Consider the following 20,787-nt stretch of genomic DNA (forward strand, 5'->3'; position numbering starts at 1 on the left):
TCGCTGAGGCGGTGAACGATGATCTCAGGTGGAGGTGGAGACGGAGTCTTGTAACTATCTCCAGTACTATTGACAGCTGCGATGACTCTTCCCGTATAATTTAATGCCCGAGGCTTTCGGCAGGGAAGTTGTCCTGTGAAAATGGGAAGTAGTCAGCAAAGTGGTGGCATTTTTGAATATCTTATCAAGACGTCATATGTTACTTCGTGCTTGTGAGATCGATCATGCCGGAAATCCTGGTGGCGGCGACAATAATTGTCACTGATTTAGTTAAAACTATGTATGAATAGGCACAATTTGGGGCTCATCACAAATCCACCCTCACGGCAGTCATGTTCCAAGGTCCACGGGTTGGGTTGACTATTTGACTATTGTTTCGACTACTTCAACTAGAGCCAGAGCAAATCTCCCATAGATTCATCTGCACGACAATAAAGGCCAACTGTCGGCACTGATATTGTAGTCTTTTTTTTTTTTTTTTCAAATTGTAAGATCTTTCTATTTAGCCGTATCTTGATTTAATGTCCTGGTGGACGAGTGTGGCATTTACCTAGAAACCCAAATGACTCTCCGACGTTGATTAGAATGGCAATCCCCTCGGCGTTAAGTATGGTATGTAGGTATAGAATACAGTATCCACGGACTGATAAATCAATCACCGCGACATGAATGTTACCCTTGATCAAGCTCCGCATAGCCATTGGAGGTTTACTGGATATAGACCTTTGGATCCCAGTCTCGGTTGGAAAAGCCAGAGCGCATCTCTCAGTGTGAACATCATAGCTGTCTCAAACCAACACCATAATCTGGTCAATCCACAAAATCCCCGGTCAAGACCTGGAAATCTAACGATATCTGGCGCCACACTTCGGGCCGCTTTTTCGTGAAGCTCTCGACTAATTTCGGAGCGGCCAAGTCCTCCTTCATACGCTCTTCATTCTTGGTTCCGTTCAGCACAGTCACATCATCAAGACTCATAACCAGGGTGTACAGAGCCGCCTCCGGTGAGATTTGAACATGATGAGCCAGTTGTTGTACAGGTCTAGACCGCAGCAGGTCCGGGTTTCCTGTCAAAGTCCAGAAGCTTTGATAGATGACTCGATGATCACGGGAGAGCGATCGCACTAAACGATCGTAAAAGGTTTCCTTATAGAACCTGTTCTGAACCACCGATGGCTTCACGGTTGTTTGTCTTGAGTCGCAAAGCTCCCTCAAGATTGAAAAGTTGCAATTGGAGATTCCCAGATTACGGATTCGGTGGGGAACATAGGTTTCCAGGGCCTGCCAGGCCTCCAAGGTCTCATCCCAAGTTGTAAGTGGTGAGTGAATGACCACAGTGTCAATGTATGATTCATTCACAGAGTCTGGGTCTTCTTTTGATCGAAGATTCTGCAAAGATGACTTGATCGATGCATGAACCTGTTCAGTCACTGGCGCAGAAGGATCATATGGCATGTTGTCAGGGTCTTGTGCCGAGATGGGACTAAATTTGGTTTGGACCTGGCTAGAGTTAGTAGTCTGAGTCTGCGGGGGGTTAAAAATAGTAATTTTACTCACATATAGATCCTTTCGCTCGACAATCCCATCGGCAATGGCTCTGCGGATCCCATCGCCTACAAGATGTTCCTGGTAATGACGTGGCTGGGCTGCTGTGTCCACAGCTCTGAACCCAGCATTGATTGCCTTGTATACAAGATCTGCACTGCGATCTTTTTTCCAGGCTGTGCCATAGACGAAGACGGGAATGGTAGTGGAGACGGTGCCTTGCGTTGGACGCAGGCAATACTTTTCCCACATCTTGCTGACGCTCCGATTCATAGGATTTGCTCAAAATTATTGATCAAACACTTGAAATAGAACTCCCAATACTTGTGTCGATAAAGTACAGGGATCCCAGCGACCTCAGAGTGTTTTGATTGCGGGGTCGGGAGTCCAAGTTGATCATGATGTCTTACTAAGTACAGCAGTCCTCCAGGGCTCCGGGGCTTGGCGGCTGTGAGGTCATTCGTCGTTTTCTTGTCTCTTGTATGTCGTCGTCTATCTACATATGCTCTCTTCGTCCCCTTTGCTTGGTCTCATTCTGTTTGCAGTTCTAATCTTCCCGAATCCCGGGGTAAATCATTGGTTCATATTCATGAACATAAAAGTCGCTGGAGGCAGGGCCATTTGGGTTCGCGGTCCCCGATATTTCCGAACCTTGGAAAGATCCCGAGTACAGTCAAAATATTCTAGTCCACAGTAACAGTTCTCCAAGGGTTCTTGAAGAGAATTTCAAACGTTTCCAACCCAAAGCTTGAGCCGAACATCCTAAGGTCCCGTCATGTTGTGTTGAATTGGCCTGTCTATCGGCTATTGCGAACCAACCAAACACCTGCAGTAGATTCCAAAGCTATTTCCAGATTGTGATAAGGTACGGTGTAGTGACAAGCATAATGTCAAGAATCTTGAAGCCTGGGGACTAGAAGGGCTTGGCTTGTTACTCTGTGAACCATACGCCATCTATATATAGGAGCGGATCGGCTCCGCCTGTCGGCATCTCGCATAATTAACTCCACCCGTGGACTCTACTCACCTTCCTTCAGCCTGTTGACAACTGTGAAAGAATATTCCAAAGCTAATTTATGTCACGATGTCTGAGAATGTCGATTCAAGTAACGAAATCAAGGCTGCAGAATAATCGAGCCCAAAAAATATGCACCGACTGGCCCCACTGCGTGGCTTAGACCCTGGGAATTTGTATACGATCTCCGCGCGGGAAACCCTTTCTTGGCACCAAAACACACTTTGCAGGGTCTTTGTTTTCGTGCCGGAGACTATTCGGCCGTTGCAGCATTCAGCAGTAGCGTGAAGTGTACACGCCAATTTGTAGTCTCCAAGTCTATCTTGACCTCTGACTGGGCCACAACCTTGAAAACTTAAGAATACTGCGTGGCATGCACGATATTATTAGTCCCCGCACTCTCGTTGGTGCTACACTCTTTGAGTACTTGGACAAAAGTCTTGGCTGATGGAGATAAACCAGGCAGCTGCTTTTGCTGTATCAACATTGGCGGCCATTTGCTGATCGGTGGAGATATCAGTCTATAGCTTGATCTTCAACTTGCCTTAGACACCCATGTAGACACTACATGGGAGGCTTAGCAGCTCGGCTACTGAGTGCCCTGACTAACAGCGGAGGATACCGACAAAGAGCTCGATGCTGGTGACATGCGACACCCTGTTTAGATCGGCAGGGTCTAGGGAAAAATAATCAAATTTAGAAACAACCCTTGAATTCCATCTTGGCTTCGTAATATAAATATGAGACGAGTTTCGCTTGAATCCGATATCTATCCCAAGCAAACACACTCGATCATTCTTACGTTCTAAACAATCTCCATCTCAATACAAACATCAACAATCATGCGTACTCAGCAGCTTCTCGCATTCTGTGGCCTCATGCTGGCCGGCAACGTCGCTGTTGCCTCTAAGCTGGACCACGACGACGTTCCAAACCGCTGCTGGAGCGTCTGCGGTGATGTTGTTGGTATCTCCAAGAGCTGTGATGCCCGTCACGACAACGACTCTGCTGAGATCAAATGCATTTGTGACTGGGAGAAAGCCAAAACTCAAATCCCACTTTGTTCGGCTTGCATCACGCAGTATCAAACCGACAGACGCAACAACAGCACCAACACCGTCCGCGTCCGCGACCACGACCATGATCACGACGATGATGATGACAATGACAATGACAATGACAATGACAACGACCATGACCATGATCATGACTATGACGACGATAACGACAATGACAGGGACGATGATGACGACGATAACGGTACGTAAATTCTAGCTTCGAAGACCCCAGAATCTAACTTTTTCAAAGAGGCTCTTGACCTCGTTCACTCCTGCTCTCTAACCACTACGACCTACAAATCTACTGCGACCACTGCAAGTGGCTCTTCTACTGGAACCGGCACTGCTGCTTCTGCTACCGCAAGCACCACCGGCGGGTCCAGCTCTAGTGGAACCAGCCAGGACTCCACCAGCTCCAACTCGGGATCCGCTGAATCCTCTGGATCATCCGCGGGCTCTGCTGCCTCTTCAAGCGCGACTCCCGATGCGGCAGTTGACCTCTCGGCTCCTGGGGCTGTTCATATGGCTGGTGTTGTTGGTCTGATGGCCTTTGCTTGGCTGTGAGGTTGATCGTCTCGGTTGCTTTGAGGTGAACGAAAGAAGATTTGTATGAATGGATATACGGACATATCCAATGACGCTCTTTATGCTTGCAGACGATGTTTTGATATTTTGTTTTCAATGCTCGGTATACTCTATGGTACACGAGAATGACGAGGTTATATACGGTGGAAAGAAACCAGACTGCGATTTATGTTCCAAAGTTCCAAGGTCAACATTTAATTCATACATAAAACGTAATTCTAGGGTATTTGTGCAAAGCAAATGCTCTACATAAGTCACAAAAATTCAATCATACATCATTAGGCAAATCGACCCAATTGCCCCAGAAGTCATCATCCCACAGATCCTCTGGTGGCTCCTCGTAGTCCATGTCGTATACATTGCGATAGCAAGTGGCCTTAGCAGGGCAACTTTGAAAATCGTTAGCATGCACCCCAAATCCCAGATCGATACCAACTTACAACACGGGATCCTGCCCGAAAATGATATGCCACAGGTATTCGAAGACACGACCACTCGTCTCGTCGTCCAACTCAGTCGTCATCAGCCAATGATGATACGACTCATAGTCACTGCGCGGACGCTTGAGGACTTGCTCCTTAGTCACGGCGAATTGGGCACAGCACGGTGTCGCAACCATCTCGGGAATATCAGTGTTGTTGAAAATGCGGATCCAAGCACCTGCAAAGGCAAGCTCGGTTGTGCGTCCTGCCATTTGTCGGAATGGTTGGACTTCATCTGGACAGCCGGGACTCCAGTCGCAGCGGAGATTCAGATAGCCTGTTTTGCGGAGGTAGTCGAGTTGTAGTCTTTGGACGGTTAGGACGTTGTCCTGTTCCCAGAATTCGACGTGTGTGCTGTATTGGTGCGCGTGCAGGAATACCATGTACTCAGGTAGCTTGTAGTAGTTGTCCAAAATGTACTGGAGGTAGATGTTGCTTTCTTTGCCCTTGTTTTGTCCGACTGTGAGTAGTGCGTCCGGGTCATCGACTGTGTATACTGCATGCTGCCACCTGCGAGGGACATGTTAGCGGTTGGACATTATCGGAAATAGAACATGCGTACTCAGGCAGCTCATCCTCAAGCCAATTGGTGTCTTCGTAAGACATTTTGCCCAAGATGATTGTGCGATCCGATTTCGGAGTGATCTTTGGACGGGGCGGCGCGCTTGACGAAGGCGGATTCTTATGTTCGTTGCCTTGTTTGAGCTGTTGTATGGGCCCGAGCTGTTGCGCATGCAGCTTTTGCGAATTGGATAGTTTGTCGTACCACGGGTCTCCCCACGACCATTCGGCGTCGGGGACATCAACGGGAATGCGCTTCGTTTGCGCACTGGCGGACATTGGACGGGGCGTCGGTCGAGCTGTGGGAATCCATTTCCTCCGGGTCGGGTTCTTTGTCGTAGTAGTCGGTTCCGCCGAGACCAGCTCGATGTATGCGTCGCCATCTTCCAGGACATACGAATCGCGAGCGGAAGTCCTGCGATCACCACTATCTTGCCATTGCGAAAGCGAATCCAGATGAATCTTCACCAGCAGCACTGTCGCAACTAGCGCGAGGGCTATCGCGGCTCGTAATGTAGTCCTCATAGTCCAGCACGGGACCAAGTCGAGGGTGAATTAAAAACGATCGAAATGGCAGATTGCGAAAAGCCGGGACTTTAAAGACGCCAGTTCCCCACTCCGGGCCTTGGCTCTGAGCCCCCCGTCAGCTTGGCCGCGTGGTTCCCTGCACGCCGCAGCCACGAAAACCCAAGCCAACGTCAATTCTGTCAATCCTGCCTTAAAACCACCGCGCTTTCTAGCTGTTCTCTGTCAATTCTGCTTATTTTTCCGAGCATCAGACCGGCATATCCGACGCAGGCTCGTATCAGCGGCTTGATAAGTCATGATGCGGGCAAATGCAACCTCTTCCCAGATTCCATGTGGGTCTGACACTCGTCACCCATTCGTGTCGCGCGCACACATTCGCTCGGATCTTGTTTCATACTGAGGGATGATGTCGATCTCGGAGTCGATTTTCCCGCGCAGGGCGTACAGTATACATACTATGTGTACAACGGCAATGGACGAGTACGTACTCCCGTACTCGTATACGAGAAGAGAGGGAATCTCCGTGTGCCTGATCTGATCGGGCATTAAGTTAGCCAAGACCCAAGGCTGCATGAGCTTAAATCTGTTCGGCCAAACTGAAATGCAACGGTTCAACGGTCATCTGATTAACGTCATATGCCATTGCGATGCACGCGATCAATTACATCGCCATCGCGAACACCCTCGATTCGGGAGGGCTTGGCGGGCCTGATTTGTCAGGCGTCGACTCCACTCGGCTAACTCAGTGAACTAACTAACGTCGACTATCGATTTAATAGTTCCGAAGTTGCTTGTTCCTTTGGACTATCCACTCCCGCGCTGACAGATCCTTGGCTTCTCCTTAGTCTTCGTTGAAACGAATACGATGTACTTTTCAAGGGGCAAAGATTGTTTCAAACGTGTCGCAGCTGGCTGAGCTGGGGTTACACTTATGATGCCTCAGACTGATGGACATATGTATCGAGGTTGCACGGCCCTTCATTGTGCATGCTGAATATGCACTTGATCGGGGCTTCAAAAGATCCAAAATTGGATTCAACCTCGACGAAGATGTCTCATTTTCAAGACAGGGGACAATGAGTACTCCGTACTGCGAACGTAATGCATCGTCACCATATGCCTGGTAGAGCTCCATGTCTGCCTAAATTTACATCAAATCTCAATTTGTCAAGTCTCTGCCCTTCTGCTCGCAGATCTTAGTCGAGGAACTGCTGCCATACAGGGTAGTAGTCTCCCCCGTCTAAAAATGGAGCAGAGCGCACCGTGAATAGCGTTCTGATGGTCTCACTTACTGGCTGCAGGCCATCAGTACTCGCTCATCATCGTGCAACCCGAGGAATATGCATGGAGTAAAGCTGGAAGAAGAGACGCAAGCTCCTGATCATGGCACTGGAAGATCTTCTCCCTGCAGCTTGGGGTGCCAGGCTTTAAACGTCCTGACGGCATGCATGTACTGAGGACTTCACATTGGTTGCTGCCTTGCAAAATTGATGCTCCGGATCCTATCTAACTAAACCTGGGTCTTCAAGCCCGTTGTGTGTAACCCCTTAATCAAGTGCGGAGCTCGGGTTTTCTAGAAGCCATTATCCTTCTTCGTTGGGTTTATCTGAAACACGGTACATGGGAATGCCATTCGACCCGAACCGGCCCTTTCGTAGATCAATCCACTTCCTTCTTTGTTCTGGTCGCACAGAACACTCGTTCGGAGACAAAGGCAAAGGCCGTCCAGATCGCATTTTGCGAATGCGAAAGATATCCATGACTCCTGCGGGTAGTGCAGAAAGTCGCAGCGGGAAGTCAGTGTCAAACCCCCGTTGACGCCACCGAGCCTTCCGACATATTCTCAGCCATGATTACGGAGAGCAAGCCACCCGTCGAGAATACAGACCCAAGAAAGTCCGTAGTGTTTTCTAGCGCCACCCTGAGATGCGGTACGGAGTACTCCGTACTATACCGCATTCCGCGAGGGATTGTCGAGCCTAGTAGCAATCCGTACTTTTAGAGCTAAGTCGGAGCTCTGGAGCTCGAGCTCCACCGTCTGAGCACGCCGGACATGACACTGCCACTAAGGGTTCTAACCAGCATCTAGCGGGTTCTAGCTGGGGCCCGGCAGCCTGTGAGGAGCTTCGGCATTGGCGCTAGAAACGGGGGATGCGCGGATCGTGGAGACCACGCGAAAGTTCCAATTTCGTGGAGTGGGACCGGCGCTACAGAGCTGCGTGCCGTCAATCAGGAGCTGCAGATGCCGATGGGAGGAAAAACGAATGGAGTACAGAAGTCGATGGGCTCGAGTTATTGGTCCAAGAGAATTATTGCCATTTAATCGCTTGGTGGCTGTTCGTAGGGTGGCGAGTCGTGAGGCGAAGGATGGGGCGAGGAATAGGGGGAAATTAAACTTCAAGTAATAATAGAATGATATGAGAAGAATGCAAATAGTATTGTATTTGAACTCCTTTTTTTTTTCATTTTTCTCTCGTTGTTCTGTGATGGAGCGGAGTCGGCAATAAATGCACCAAACCAGTAGTGTATCGGATATACAAGTAGGAAAAGAGAGAGGGTTGTATCCATGAAATCGGTATGCGCATACCGAGTACGGAGTACTTCATACAGAGTAAGTACTCTGTAAGAAGTAAGTAGTAACCAAACAGGTTTACAATAGTACTCCGTCGAACCCGGACCCCTAAGCACGAGGCAGGGAGTGAACTTACAGTCATGTCATGCAACTCGTGCACATCATCCACGAGAATAAAAGAGAAGATCAATGGGAACAGCCTAATTCGGTCAGGGATACAAGTGCTCCGTAAGAAGTCCACCATGGCGGAGTCTGAAGCTAACGAGACATGGCGTGGTAAAAGGGCTTCGAGAGGGTCAGGAACATTATGATGACGGACAGGGGAGCCGAGCAACTGGAGCAGACTGGAGCAGCAAAGGGACATTCTGATTTGGCGGTGACGGGGGCGGATTAAACCCGATTTCCAACTTAATCAGGGGCGGATCTTCGGATGCATATGTACTGGGCGAATAGGGGGTTATGTGAGAGGTGTAATCGCCAGGAGTGTATAGATCCAAAGATGAAATTAAGACTAAAGTACTCCGGAAGTAAGAAGATATAATAAGATATGCAGGATCTTTGGAACGAACCAAAGATTGCGATCATAAAGCCATGGGGGATTATCTTTAAGATCAGAACACGAGTCTCATTGGTCTTAAATCGACAGGGGAAGGAGTCTACACTATTATAATACGGAGCCCTGGAGTACGGAGCTATAAGTTTAAAAATATAAAAATAATTAAAAAGGATTGGACTATTCACATCTACGATATATAAGATACCCCCATCGCTCCTGTGACCTGCTGCGACTTTATACATATTTAATCCCGCAGTGTCTCTCTCTCTCTCTCTCTGGACCTTTTTTTCTTTCCAACTTATCACCTCCTTACTCCTCTGTTCTTGGCGGATTTGCCTCAAAACCATTCTTTTCCGCTCTAAAAGATCTGTCAACTGGACTTGTTTGGCATACAGTGTTCTGGAGGAGGCAACCCGGAAAACTCGAACAAAAAGTCTTTTTTTAACAAAAAAGAAAAAAGAAAAACAGAGAGGATAAAAAAACAGGAAAAAGCAGGAAAACAGTCGAACTCATTCAACGCAACAAAAGCCGACTTGCAGAGAGTCGCAAAACACTTCAACGGGGGAAGTTTTTGCGTGGTCACTCTTCCCACCAGTTTTCCTCCCGGCTTTTAGTCCTAAACTTTTCCCCATCCGCACAATCCCGTCCTCGACGGTTTCTCTCTGTGCAACTTTGTTTTTTTTATATCTTTTCCTTTCGTTCGCTCTCATGGTGGAGTAGTCATTTATCATTTACATTGGTGGACATTTCTCACATTCCTCAGAGGAATTCTCGGCCATGAGTTATCAACAAGACATGTATCACGACCCAGCGCGCTCCCCTGGTTCTCAGCGACATCAACAACCTCTTCATCGTCAGCCGTCTCGACAGTTTGACGCTTACGGCGCCATGCCCAACAATCTCTACGAGGATCAAATGCGTTATGAATCCGCTCGCCTCGAGCGCTTGAACCCGTCTATTCAGAACAACTACGGTTATGACATTTCCGGCTCTCAAACTTGGAACCCCAATGGATTTGCAAATGCACAAAGCCTCGGAGGTATTCGGTCGGCTTCCGCCAGCCTGAAGCCTAACGCCCGGGGTCGCACTGGCCTGCCCACGGTATGTTTGGAGTTTTCCCTCGAGGAAAAAAAAAAACACCCCCCTTTTAGCCCGAGAAAGGCCCCCCAACTAACTGTTTTCTCAAGACTTGGTTGGATCAGCAACCAAACATGCCCCAGGCTTTTTCTAACCTTGGGCCTGGCCCGATTCAGAGCAGCGCGATGCGACCGGAGCCCTCGGCTTCATCTGCCGACGACGACGAATTGATCCCAACTGCGATCGTCATCAAGAACATCCCCTTTGCCGTGAAGAAGGAGCAGCTGGTTCAACTGATGACCGAGTTGAACCTGCCTCTCCCTTACGCCTTCAACTACCACTTTGACAACGGCGTGTTCCGTGGACTGGCTTTCGCCAACTTCACCTCGGCCGAGGAAACCGCGACTGTGATCGAGGTGCTCAACCACTTTGAGCTGCAGGGTCGGAAATTGCGGGTCGAATACAAGAAGATGCTACCTTTGCAGGAGCGGGAACGCATCGAGCGCGAGAAGAGGGAACGACGTGGCCAGTTGGAGGAGCAGCACCGTCCCATGGGCGGAGGCCCTCAGCTGCAGACTCAGAGCTCCATGTCTTCACTCACCTCGCACATCCCGGCCACTTCTCCTTCTCCTGTGTCGCAGCGCGGTCAAAAGATCGGTGGGTTACACTACCATTTAAGCATATTGAAAATTTGACCTTGCGTCGCTAACCTGTTTCCCCCGTGTTTAGATGTGGACTTGAACGACACCCAGACCCTCTCCTACTATTCGCAGCTACTCCTTTTCAAGGAGGACACCGTGCGCGACTCCGTGATCTTCCCCCACAACCTGACCCCCTCCCAGCGTCGCACGGTTCACACTCTGGCCCACAACATGGGCTTGGGCCACGCCTCTCGCGGCAGTGGTGAGCAGCGCCAGGTGCAGGTCTTCAAGATTGCCGCTGGTGCCAACGTCAGCCCACCCATGTCCTCCATCCCTCCTTCTGGACAGTCAGAGAGTGGCCGCCGTGGCCTCAACCGCGCGGCGACCACCGACTTCAGCGAGGCTCGCCAGGAAGCCGGACAGGGCGCCTTCCACACTCTGCGTAACCAAAACTCTGGGTTTCTGGGTGTGATGGATTCCCCCGGCAACTTCGCCAACGGCCAGAACCTGCGCGCCGCCAAGTCCTTTGCCGACCTGCGATCCTACACTCCCTCGCCCGTGCCTTCCTCCGCCAGCTTCCCTGCTGCCATGCAGACCAACGGCGCCCGACTCCCCTACGAGGGTGCGCAGACTGCAAACTCCAACACCCCTACCCTTACCCCTGCCCAGTCCGGCTCTTCCCTTGGCATGCAGCGGGATGACAACCTACTGGTCAACAGCCTGGGTGGCCTCTCCCTTGGCACCGGTATCGGTGGCCCCAACTCCAGCCCTCGTCGTCTGAGAGGCATGTTCTCCTGGGAACAGGAGAGCCAGTCCTCCAACGCCGGTGCCATCGGTAGCAACCGTGGCATGGGTATGGGCTACGAGGGTCAGCAGGAACGCATGCCTGTCCGCCAGCCCCGAGGCCCTACCCCTGACAAGGGTACTGGGTTTCGCCGCCAAAACGGCCACCAAGCACGCGGAAGCGATGAACTCCGCACCAACTCCGGAGTAGAAATCATCGTGGAGTAAACAGACGAATTATTGAAGATGGCGACCTCCCCTTTTTATTGCCAGCATCCGACTGATTTGCCGCGAGACGAATACGACTTGTATTACGAGGCCTTCTGCGAATTACCGGCTTACGATTCGATGAGGGATGACGAGATGACAACACAAAAAAAAAAAAGACCAGACAGTCCTTTGTTTCGCTGATCTAGCCAAGTTTTAGACGTTTTCATTTTTTTGGGGCAGCCCAAACGCGGTTTGGATGAATTGCTTTTTGCTTTTTTTTTGAAGACTCGCCACAGTTTCGCCAACGAAAAAAGAAAAAAACCACACAAAACTCTGGTCTTGTTCTTATTTATTTTTACTCTTTTCTCTGATATTGCGGGCGCCTTGCATGCAAATCCATGGCTTTTCAATTATGCTGTGTCTGGCGGAACGAACTCCACGACCCCGATTCGGGACGCATACGAAGAATGACACAAAACCCTCTTCGACAGAAGAAACGACAAATCCCAGCATTTTGCATATTCTTGTCTGTTTTGTACAGGTGAACTCTCGCATCCGTTTTAATGTTTCTACCCCGGTCAAACCGCTTTCCCCTAATCCCCAGGGAAATTCATGTTCGGTTCTTTCGGGGTGGACATGCTTCTTTTCTGCTCTTTTTTCCATTTCTTGCGTGCTCTGCTTTCTTGTCTTTAGTCTCGTGGATTCAGTGACCTGAAAACAACACTATACTGCCTTTGGGCTCACTCAGCTCATGCCTTTCCAGAATGCCTAGTGTATTTCTCTTCATGCTGTTGATATATCTCCCCCATTCTGTCTGAGGGTTATTCTCTTCATGTTTTGGTAGTGTGCAGCCAGGGGACCTTCCATTTTATTTCTCTCTCATCTTTGCCTTTTGTACTCAGAATCTCACAATTCAACTCATGTACCTTCTACAAACAAGTAGTCTGCGATATAATAGACGTTTTGAATGTGCGAATTTTGCTGTAGCTTCGCCAGAAAGTATGTTACAGTGAACTGCCAGGTACCCATTGCCTGACACTTCCAAGGTTTTGAAGGTTTTGTAGAGTGGTTGCTCGCTAGGTTTACTCCGCTGTGATCCCGACCTTGCAACCTTGGAACCACAAGTATGCAGCCCGAAACGCAGTTCATAGCATGATTTGAAGGTTCCGTTGTAACCTTTAGAATTCAGACGTCATAGAACAGTGCATCCATGATGTCTTTAGGTATGCGCTCCCGTGAGGCTATTAGCACATGGGCAGTTGAACATGGCAGCTCGGTTGGTACGCGGTGGAGGCAATATCCATATTGAAACATAAGCGAAGAACCATCTCTATTCTTTTTGTAAGTCTTCCAAGGTCAGCCTCTCCAGCTTTCATCCAGGACATTGTAATCAGACTGCTGAAGTAACCCCATTATAGCCCGATTACTAGAAAACCACCCATCCAACCCCGCCTCATTTCCCATCCACATCATCGGTTCCTCTCTCTGACTAGAATCCCGTCTGGCGAAATCGTATCCAAGGTCCGAGCCCAGAGAGTGCGATTCCGGTTGATGGACATCCCCTGAAGTAGGCGCTAACAGTCCCAATGCAGCGAGGTGCTCATCCATCTCAGCACACATTGGTGTCTGTCCTGGTTTCTGGGAGGTGCGGAGCTCTATGTAGCGTAGTGCTACGTTGTAGAGGACTAGGAAAAGACCGTACATCCTAGCAGCAGCATCTGAGACCGTTGGTGCCGATTTGATGGATTCGACGAAGGCGTGTAGATGAGATAGATAGCTTTGGTCTTGTGTTTCAATTACGTGGCAGAATATGATGATGAAGGGGGAAAAGGGTGCGAAGAGAAGGGTCCTGGAAAACCATTGAATTTGTTAGTGCTTTGCGACCAGATGAAGCGGGAAAAGGGTTTTCGTTTGGGAAATGACTTCATCTGGAGTTACAATCTTACCAATGAATATATTTGGCGAAGTAGATACTGCCATTCTTGCGTATCACATTCATACAGTCGTGATGTCTCTGTAAAGTTGCCGCGGCGACTTTGATGCAGTTTGAGCTGAAGGTTGTGGAGGTGCCTTTTGTTGGCGGAGCGGCCCTGTAAACCAGCGTGAGGAGCGATAGGCGAAGAACGTCGTCAGAGAAAGCGAAAAAGTTCATCAAGTCTTCGCCAGAGGTCTGGCTGGCAGTTTCAATCCATTGATTCTATGCGATATTAGATCCATCATTGATAGGCCATTCGTCACTTACGTGGGTATCGTGAGTTGCCTTTTCCAATGCCTGAAGGTCATTCACAAGGATTTGCACTCGCTCATGCCGTACTGTGTCGGGTTGAGCAAGGGAGGAAGGGCTGTATAGCATCGCGTAGATGTTGCCCTGGCACCGCGCACTTTCGATCCACAAAGGGAAGTATGCCATGACAGGCGCATGGCTGAAGCTGTTTACTGAAGGCCGAGGTAAAGTTATCTCACAGTCGGGAATAGTTGACGCTCGCCCAATGCGAAGTGATAAGCTTTTATCGAGGAAGTAGACGCTCCAGAAGAGGAATAGTTTGTATTGGATGGCATTTTGCGAATCAGCCCTCATGGACACATTCCGATGAAAGCCGAGTGTCTGGCAAAGCTCGGACGCCTTTGATGAATAAATCCAGGATATCGAAGGCTTCGAGAGCTCTATGAAGTGGAAAGCCTGCGAACGGATTAGGGTCCGCGATCAATCTTCAGACACGATACTCACACCAAAGATCAGTGCGAGAATGGCGCTCGAGGTAGCAGGTAGATGCAGGGGCAAATCAGCTAGCGCAGCTTCTAGATTGACTCGACATAGATCCGCAAAGCCGAAGTATTCTTCACGATGCTCCTCGGGCAGTTGGTACGCATAGTCCGAGAACAGAGAGTGTAGACCAGCGTTCACAGTAATAGCATCAGAGCTGGGGTAGTCATCAGAGAAATAGACACCGAGGCACATATCCGGAAATTGATCTAATTGAATGAATTCATAGATCCAACCTGTACCAGCGAGGCTCTGGGCTAAGACAAAGGCGGGTTAAACATGATACGTGCTCATCGCAGTCAAAAACCGGTACTCACATTTCGCAAGACGGATCAGGGCAACCGTCTTCTCAATAGGAGGAAGATTGAGGACTTTCACTCGGGGACGGTGAGTAGGGCAAAACCCAGAGATAGGTACTTCGCCTGTGATAGTCTGCTTTTTGAGTGTCGCAACGGTGTGAGCAAGTGCATCGAGAGTTTGTCGCATCTCTAGGCTGCAATCTTGCACGGAATCTGTGCCCACAAAGCTTTGCAGAAAGTCATTTGCAAAAGCCGAATGGGCAGTCAAGGAAGAGTCGCCTTCCACAACTGGCCCAGCAGCCAAGTCCTCCGGGGTTGCATGATCAAAGACTGCTGGGGTGGAATGCGACTCGTTGAATAAGGGCTGCTTTGTTCTTGGTAGCTGAGCTCTCCCGGGCTCGGGCTCAGGCTTGCTCACTTTGAGATCGTTCAAGATCTCGATTATGCCATCGAGTCTGCGTTCGATATGATCAATCTTTCTTTCACTATAACGCGCAAGGATGGTTCGTCAGATGTATCCGGAACTGAAAACCTAGCAAGATAGCTAAAGGGCCAAGAAATTGCGTAGGGGGAGCACATACTACAGAGGAGTGAAGTGGATGCGAGTGCGCTTCTCTTTGACCTTCAGCTCGGCATGTGTACAGTCAATGCTCTTTTGCTCGCAATGAGAACACGGATACTGTCGATTACACCGTATCTAGAGCAAATTAGGTTCTATTCTACCAATCGTAGCGTGGCGTCAAAGATATAGTACCTTGCGTGATCGACAAGCATCGCACTGATAATGAGTTAATAAATATATCGATCAAGGGCTAGGGCTAGGGCCCCGGGGGCCAAAAAGGATGACAAACAGCTCGCGGCATGAGATAATTCCGGTTTGTCGAGGGTACGGCCTCGGGAAGTTCGGATTCGCTGAGAGGATGTGTATCATCCATAGCTAGGGCGCAGAAGTAGAGACTAGATTAGGGCCCTTGGGTGGATAGACATAGGCGAGGTCGAGACGTCCAGAATACGTGTAGGGTCCCCGAATATCTGCAGAGGCTAAGATTGAGGTCCAATACTGAGGTCACTTATCCATTGGCCACATAAATGGTCCCCTAGTCCGAAAGAGGTGCCCGCGCGAAAGAGAAAAAGAGAAAAAGAGAAAAAGAGAAAAAGAGAAAAAGAGAAAAAGAAAAAGAAAAAGAACCCTTTCGGCATGAGTCAAGGATTCTACGAGCCATGAGTGGCTCTGACTCCCCACATCCATAAGGATGGCTCCACTGATCCGCGAATGTGGGTGGCGACGGAACCCGTGAAATCCACGTCCGACAGCCAAGTCCCGCTGATTGGGGCACTTTGTTGTATAGAACTCCATATCAAACCAACACCTGCCAAACATGCGGATACCGTAAATCGCGTCCCGAGATGAGAGACATCCCTTATCCTTAGCTATTGTCGGTATATAAAGCCAAATAGTGTCCTCAATTCCAATGAACCTAAGATTTCAGTTGTCCTTCAATCTCTACATACTCTGCCATATTGCTGAGTACCCCAATGGATACCGAAACGGTTGAAAACGAAAAGCGGCCGACCATTGTACCGACACCAGTCGAACCCGAAGGCTCGTTCGCCGCCTACAAGCGAATTTTCCTGCATGCCGGGCCTTTCGAGCTCTCATTACAGACCGTTGCATGCTTCGCAGCCGTTGCATCTGGTATCGGCATCGCTTTCCAACCTCTCATCTTAGGCCAATTTGTCACCAGCGTCACGAAATTTACATCATCGCAATCCTCTCCATCCCAACTTCGCTCGGAGGCGTCGGAGCTCGCTCTGTACTTCGTATACCTCGGCATTGCTCGATTCGTCCTATCTTATATCTACAATACTCTTTTCACCTACACTGCCCACCTCATTACTCGGAACATTCGACATGAATACCTCAAGTCAGCTCTTGGCCAGGAAGTAGCATTCTTTGATGTTGGGGCTGGAGGCTCGATAGCAGCACAGGCAACCTCCAACGGGCACATGATTCAGGGTGGAATCAGTGAGAAACTCGGTCTTGCTTTTCAGGGAATTGCGGCCTTTGTCACCGCTTTTACAATTGCGTTCGTCGTGCAATGGAAACTAACCCTTATATGCCTCTGCATTGCCCCAGCGACGCTCATCGTGAATGGTACTGCGGGCGGTTTCATGGGAGTCTATGAGAATCAAATTCTAGAGGTCAACGCAAAGGCTAACGTCTTTGTGGAAAGCGTTATCTCTAGCGTGCGGACTGCACATGCCTTCGAAATTCGAGACAGACTCGTTGACAGATTCGAAGAACACCTGTCCAGCGCTCACAAGATTGGCAGCAAGTTGTCAGTCATTTTTGGCACTTTTTTCTCCGCCGAATACTGTATCGTCTATTTGGGTTACGGTTTGGCCTTCTGGCAAGGTATTCGCATGTTCTCTAGAGGGGAGATTATGGAAACGGGGAGTATCTTTGTGTGAGCTGTCTCCTTCGAGTGACTTGGACTCTTTGCTAACGGCGCAGTGTTATTATGTCGGTTATCATCGCTGCCACGCAGCTGACCATGCTCACACCTTACATGATTGACTTCACCCGCTCCGCCACTGCGGCATCTGCTCTGTTCAACTTGATGGAACGCAAGTCTGAAATTGATTCATATGGTACTACCGGCTGTCAATTATCGGAGATTGTGGGGGATATTGAGCTTACCGATGTTACCTTTGCCTATCCGACTCGACCTGAAGTGAACGTTCTTGACAAGTTCTCTATGAGAGCCCAGGCTGGCAAGGTCACTGCTCTAGTGGTAGGTCAATCATGAATTCTGACCGTGTATAAGCTAAATCGTTCGCAGGGTCAATCTGGCTGTGGAAAGAGTACAATTGTTGGTCTTCTCGAGCGCTGGTATAACCCTGCCTCAGGAACTATCAAGTTAGATGGCCACCCACTCGAAGAGTTGAATCTGAGTTGGCTCCGAAAGAATGTCCGTCTCGTCCAGCAAGAGCCAGTCCTTTTCCAGGGTACCGTTTTCGACAATATCAAGCAAGGACTTGTTGGCACAAAGTGGGAACATGCCCAAAGGGATCAGCAATTGGAACGAGTTCAAGATGCCGCTACCGTGGCCTTTGCGCATGATTTTATCGTTAATCTCCCAAATGGTTACGACACCGAGATAGGCCAGCGCGGTGGCCTTTTGTCGGGTGGCCAAAAGCAACGCATTGCGATCGCTCGCAGTATCATCTCTCAGCCTAAGGTTCTGATCCTCGATGAAGCCACCAGTGCCCTAGATCCGCAAGCCGAAAGAGTCGTTCAGAAGGCACTGGATAAGGCTACAGAAGGCCGGACTACAATTGTCATTGCTCACAAACTTGCGACTATCCGGAGAGCTGAAAGCATCATCGTCATGGAAAAAGGCTGCATCGTTGAGCAGGGAACACATGATTCTTTGCTTGCATGTGGCGGTAAATATTCTCAACTTGTGAAAGCACAAGACTTGGCTGTTACAAGTCGGTTCGAGTCCGATTTGAAGTCAGAGTCTATCAACAATGAGAAACTGGATACCACGACGAAGCTCTCAGTCCCTACATCACGCAGCTCAGTCAATGACAACAACGGAAACATGCCACAGAACGACTACGCCAACTATGACAACTACAAGCAGCGAAACATCATTTCTGTCATATATCGGCTTCTTCGAGAGACCCCCGAGCTTCGCTACATATACTGTCTGGTCTTCATTGGATGTATAGTTGGTGGTAAGTAATCAAAAGTTCTCGCGTGCCATTTTCCTCCTTTCTAATAACAAAAACAGGAGCAACCTTTCCTGGCCAAGCGATTCTCATTTCTAGTGTGATTGAGATCTTCAATCTGCCAATGATGGAACTAGAACACAGGGGCAACTTCCTCGCAACCATGTTCATCGTCCTCGCGGCTGGCTGTCTGATATCCTACTTCATCCTCGGCTTCGCAACCAACACCGTCGCCCAGCATCTAGGCCATAAGCTTCGGAAAAACTGCTTCCACGACTTCTTGCATCAAGATATTGAGTTCTTTGATCGTGAAGAAAATAGTACCGGTGCTATTGTTACGCGTGTGGATTCAAACCCACAGGCAATCCTCGAGTTGATGGGGTACAATATCGGTCTCATGTTGATCGCTACTTTCAATGTTCTCGTATGTGCGGTTTTAGCCCTCGTTTACTCTTGGAAGCTTGGTCTGGTCGTTATATGTGCGGGTCTTACTCCATTGGTTGGTGCAGGGTATTTGAAGATCAGGTTGGACGCGAAGCTTGACCGGGATACTTTCAAGCGCTACTCAATTAGCGCATCTATTGCATCAGAGGCCGTTACTTCTATTCGCACAATTTCCTCGCTTGCGATAGAACATTCTGTATTGGAGAGATACACGAGAGAGCTGGATGAAGCGATCGCTGACTTGAAGCGTCCGTTGTTTGTGGTAATGGCGAGCTTTGCTTTTACTCAATCTGCCGAGTACTGGTTTTTAGCTCTTGGGTTCTGGTATGGATGCCGGCTATTGTCCTTTGGTGATGTTACCCTCTACGCATTTTTTGTCGCCTTTTTGGGTGTCTTCTTCTCCGGGCAGAGCGCATCGCAGCTTTTCCAATTTTCCACCAGCATCACGAAGGGTGTGAATGCCGCAAATTATCTCTTCTGGCTGAATGACCTTCAGAAAACAGCACGGGAGAGAGACGAAAGCCGCAAAGAGGGCCCTGGTGCAGTGAACGCCCTTGATCTAGACAAGATCAAGTTCTCATATCCTCGTCGACCCAAAGTCCCTGTTCTGAATGGCCTTGATCTCAGCGTACGTTACTCCCCCGGTTCTCGCAAATGACAACTAACCTCCGCAGATGAAAAAAGGCCACTTTATAGCCCTCGTCGGCTCATCAGGATGTGGCAAGTCAACTGTCATAGCCCTACTGGAAGGATTCTACGATCCATCCGCCGGATCAATCAATCTCAATTCCTCACCTCTACCAAGTCTCAGCCCACGCCTGTATCGCAACATTGTCTCCCTCGTACAACAGCAACCAGACCTCTTCCCAATCTCCATACGCGAAAACGTCGCATTGGGTCTCGGGTGCGACACCCGGGCTGATACAGAGGCAACAGACGATCAAATAGAGTTCGCCCTTCGAGCCGCCAATGCATGGGATTTTGTCACGTCTCTCCCCGATGGACTAGCTACTCTTGTTGGATTTGGCGGATCACAGCTTTCGGGTGGTCAGAGGCAGCGTATTGCAATTGCGAGAGCCTTGATCCGCCGACCAAAGATTCTTCTTCTGGATGAGGCTACGAGTGCTCTTGATACTGAGAGTGAGCGGGCCGTGCATGAGGGCTTGCAGCAGCGAAGGATGGAGATCGGATTACAGTTGCTGTTGCGCACCGGTTGAGTACGATCAAAGATGCGGATGTGATTTGTGTCTTTCATCAGGGTCGGATTGTGGAGATGGGATCACACTCTGATTTGATTGGCACGGGTGGGATGTATAGTAAGATGTGTGAGGCTCAAGCTTTGGACTAGATTTTAGTGGGTGTTTACTCCGTACAATGTGAGCAGTGTAACGACTGGTGTATGCTTAGGAGATATTTTGAAGCTTGAAACATCCAATAATGTCCGGAGTTCTTTAAACGCCAAGACCGTATGACGCGGTATCGTTTTTGTTTATCTCGGAAATATGCATGTTCGTCCCTGTCGATCCCCCGTGCTCCCGCGAGTTCTGGAGTTGCGAGGTGGAGTAGACTCAAATGTCGAGATTATTTGTATCATATTCGCCATAAAATTTGTTCTGTTTTTATTGCCTTTAAGATTGTCGCCATGCTGGATAGCCAGGAATGGCTCCTTACTTTAGGAATGTGATACCTTGGTTCCGAGCTCGGATGCATCATGATCTAGGCTGACTTGCTTACTGGCTCGTACATGTGTCATTCCAAGGTTATAATCATCGACAGCTCTGGAGGCACCTGGGTATCAGAATGTTTGTTGAGGAAAATTCAGGCAAAGTCAAGGAAAGAGTGTTATACATGTAACAAAGCTAAGAAGAGTGGAGTTCGAATCAGTATCAGTTAAATTTTGACTACCAGGATATTCCCATTTTCCCATTA

General features: G+C 49.1%; 6 protein-coding genes across 6 annotated transcripts; 3 read left to right on the plus strand and 3 right to left on the minus strand.

Annotated features, from left to right (window-relative positions):
- Positions 1 to 810: 810 nt before the first annotated feature.
- Positions 811 to 1,818, minus strand: N7506_010941 (putative aldo-keto reductase (AKR); the record flags this gene model as incomplete). Its single annotated transcript, XM_056960234.1, has 2 exons — positions 811 to 1,500; positions 1,558 to 1,818. 2 exons carry the CDS (start codon positions 1,816 to 1,818, stop codon positions 811 to 813), a joined length of 951 nt encoding a protein of 316 aa, XP_056806389.1.
- Positions 1,819 to 3,402: 1,584 nt separating this feature from the next.
- Positions 3,403 to 4,182, plus strand: N7506_010942 (putative GPI anchored protein; the record flags this gene model as incomplete). Its single annotated transcript, XM_056960235.1, has 2 exons — positions 3,403 to 3,820; positions 3,869 to 4,182. The coding sequence occupies 2 exons, from the start codon at positions 3,403 to 3,405 to the stop codon at positions 4,180 to 4,182; spliced, it is 732 nt and encodes a 243-aa protein (XP_056806390.1).
- Positions 4,183 to 4,477: 295 nt separating this feature from the next.
- N7506_010943 (DUF3431 domain-containing protein) lies at positions 4,478 to 5,771 on the minus strand (the record flags this gene model as incomplete). The annotated part of the gene is made up of 3 exons (XM_056960236.1): positions 4,478 to 4,592; positions 4,644 to 5,195; positions 5,248 to 5,771. Coding segments are annotated over 3 exons (1,191 nt in total), but the record flags the coding sequence as incomplete, so codon positions are not given.
- A 3,908-nt stretch (positions 5,772 to 9,679) lies between these two features.
- N7506_010944 (uncharacterized protein) lies at positions 9,680 to 11,631 on the plus strand (the record flags this gene model as incomplete). The annotated part of the gene is made up of 3 exons (XM_056960237.1): positions 9,680 to 10,003; positions 10,090 to 10,636; positions 10,709 to 11,631. The coding sequence occupies 3 exons, from the start codon at positions 9,680 to 9,682 to the stop codon at positions 11,629 to 11,631; spliced, it is 1,794 nt and encodes a 597-aa protein (XP_056806392.1).
- A 1,338-nt stretch (positions 11,632 to 12,969) lies between these two features.
- Positions 12,970 to 15,611, minus strand: N7506_010945 (uncharacterized protein; the record flags this gene model as incomplete). Its single annotated transcript, XM_056960238.1, has 8 exons — positions 12,970 to 13,462; positions 13,560 to 13,810; positions 13,856 to 14,293; positions 14,342 to 14,634; positions 14,695 to 15,161; positions 15,261 to 15,373; positions 15,431 to 15,454; positions 15,528 to 15,611. The coding sequence occupies 8 exons, from the start codon at positions 15,609 to 15,611 to the stop codon at positions 12,970 to 12,972; spliced, it is 2,163 nt and encodes a 720-aa protein (XP_056806393.1).
- A 601-nt stretch (positions 15,612 to 16,212) lies between these two features.
- On the plus strand, positions 16,213 to 20,206 carry N7506_010946 (ABC transporter B family protein; the record flags this gene model as incomplete). The annotated part of the gene is given in 6 exon segments (XM_056960239.1): positions 16,213 to 17,144; positions 17,192 to 17,471; positions 17,520 to 18,420; positions 18,477 to 19,486; positions 19,533 to 20,070; positions 20,088 to 20,206. The coding sequence occupies 6 exon segments, from the start codon at positions 16,213 to 16,215 to the stop codon at positions 20,204 to 20,206; spliced, it is 3,780 nt and encodes a 1,259-aa protein (XP_056806394.1).
- Between the last annotated feature and the right edge of the window lie 581 nt (positions 20,207 to 20,787).

The sequence above is a fragment of the Penicillium brevicompactum genome (assembly GCF_028827555.1).
Source record: "Penicillium brevicompactum strain IBT 35665 chromosome Unknown utg000007l_segment0_segment0, whole genome shotgun sequence".
Classification (NCBI taxonomy): domain Eukaryota; kingdom Fungi; phylum Ascomycota; class Eurotiomycetes; order Eurotiales; family Aspergillaceae; genus Penicillium; species Penicillium brevicompactum.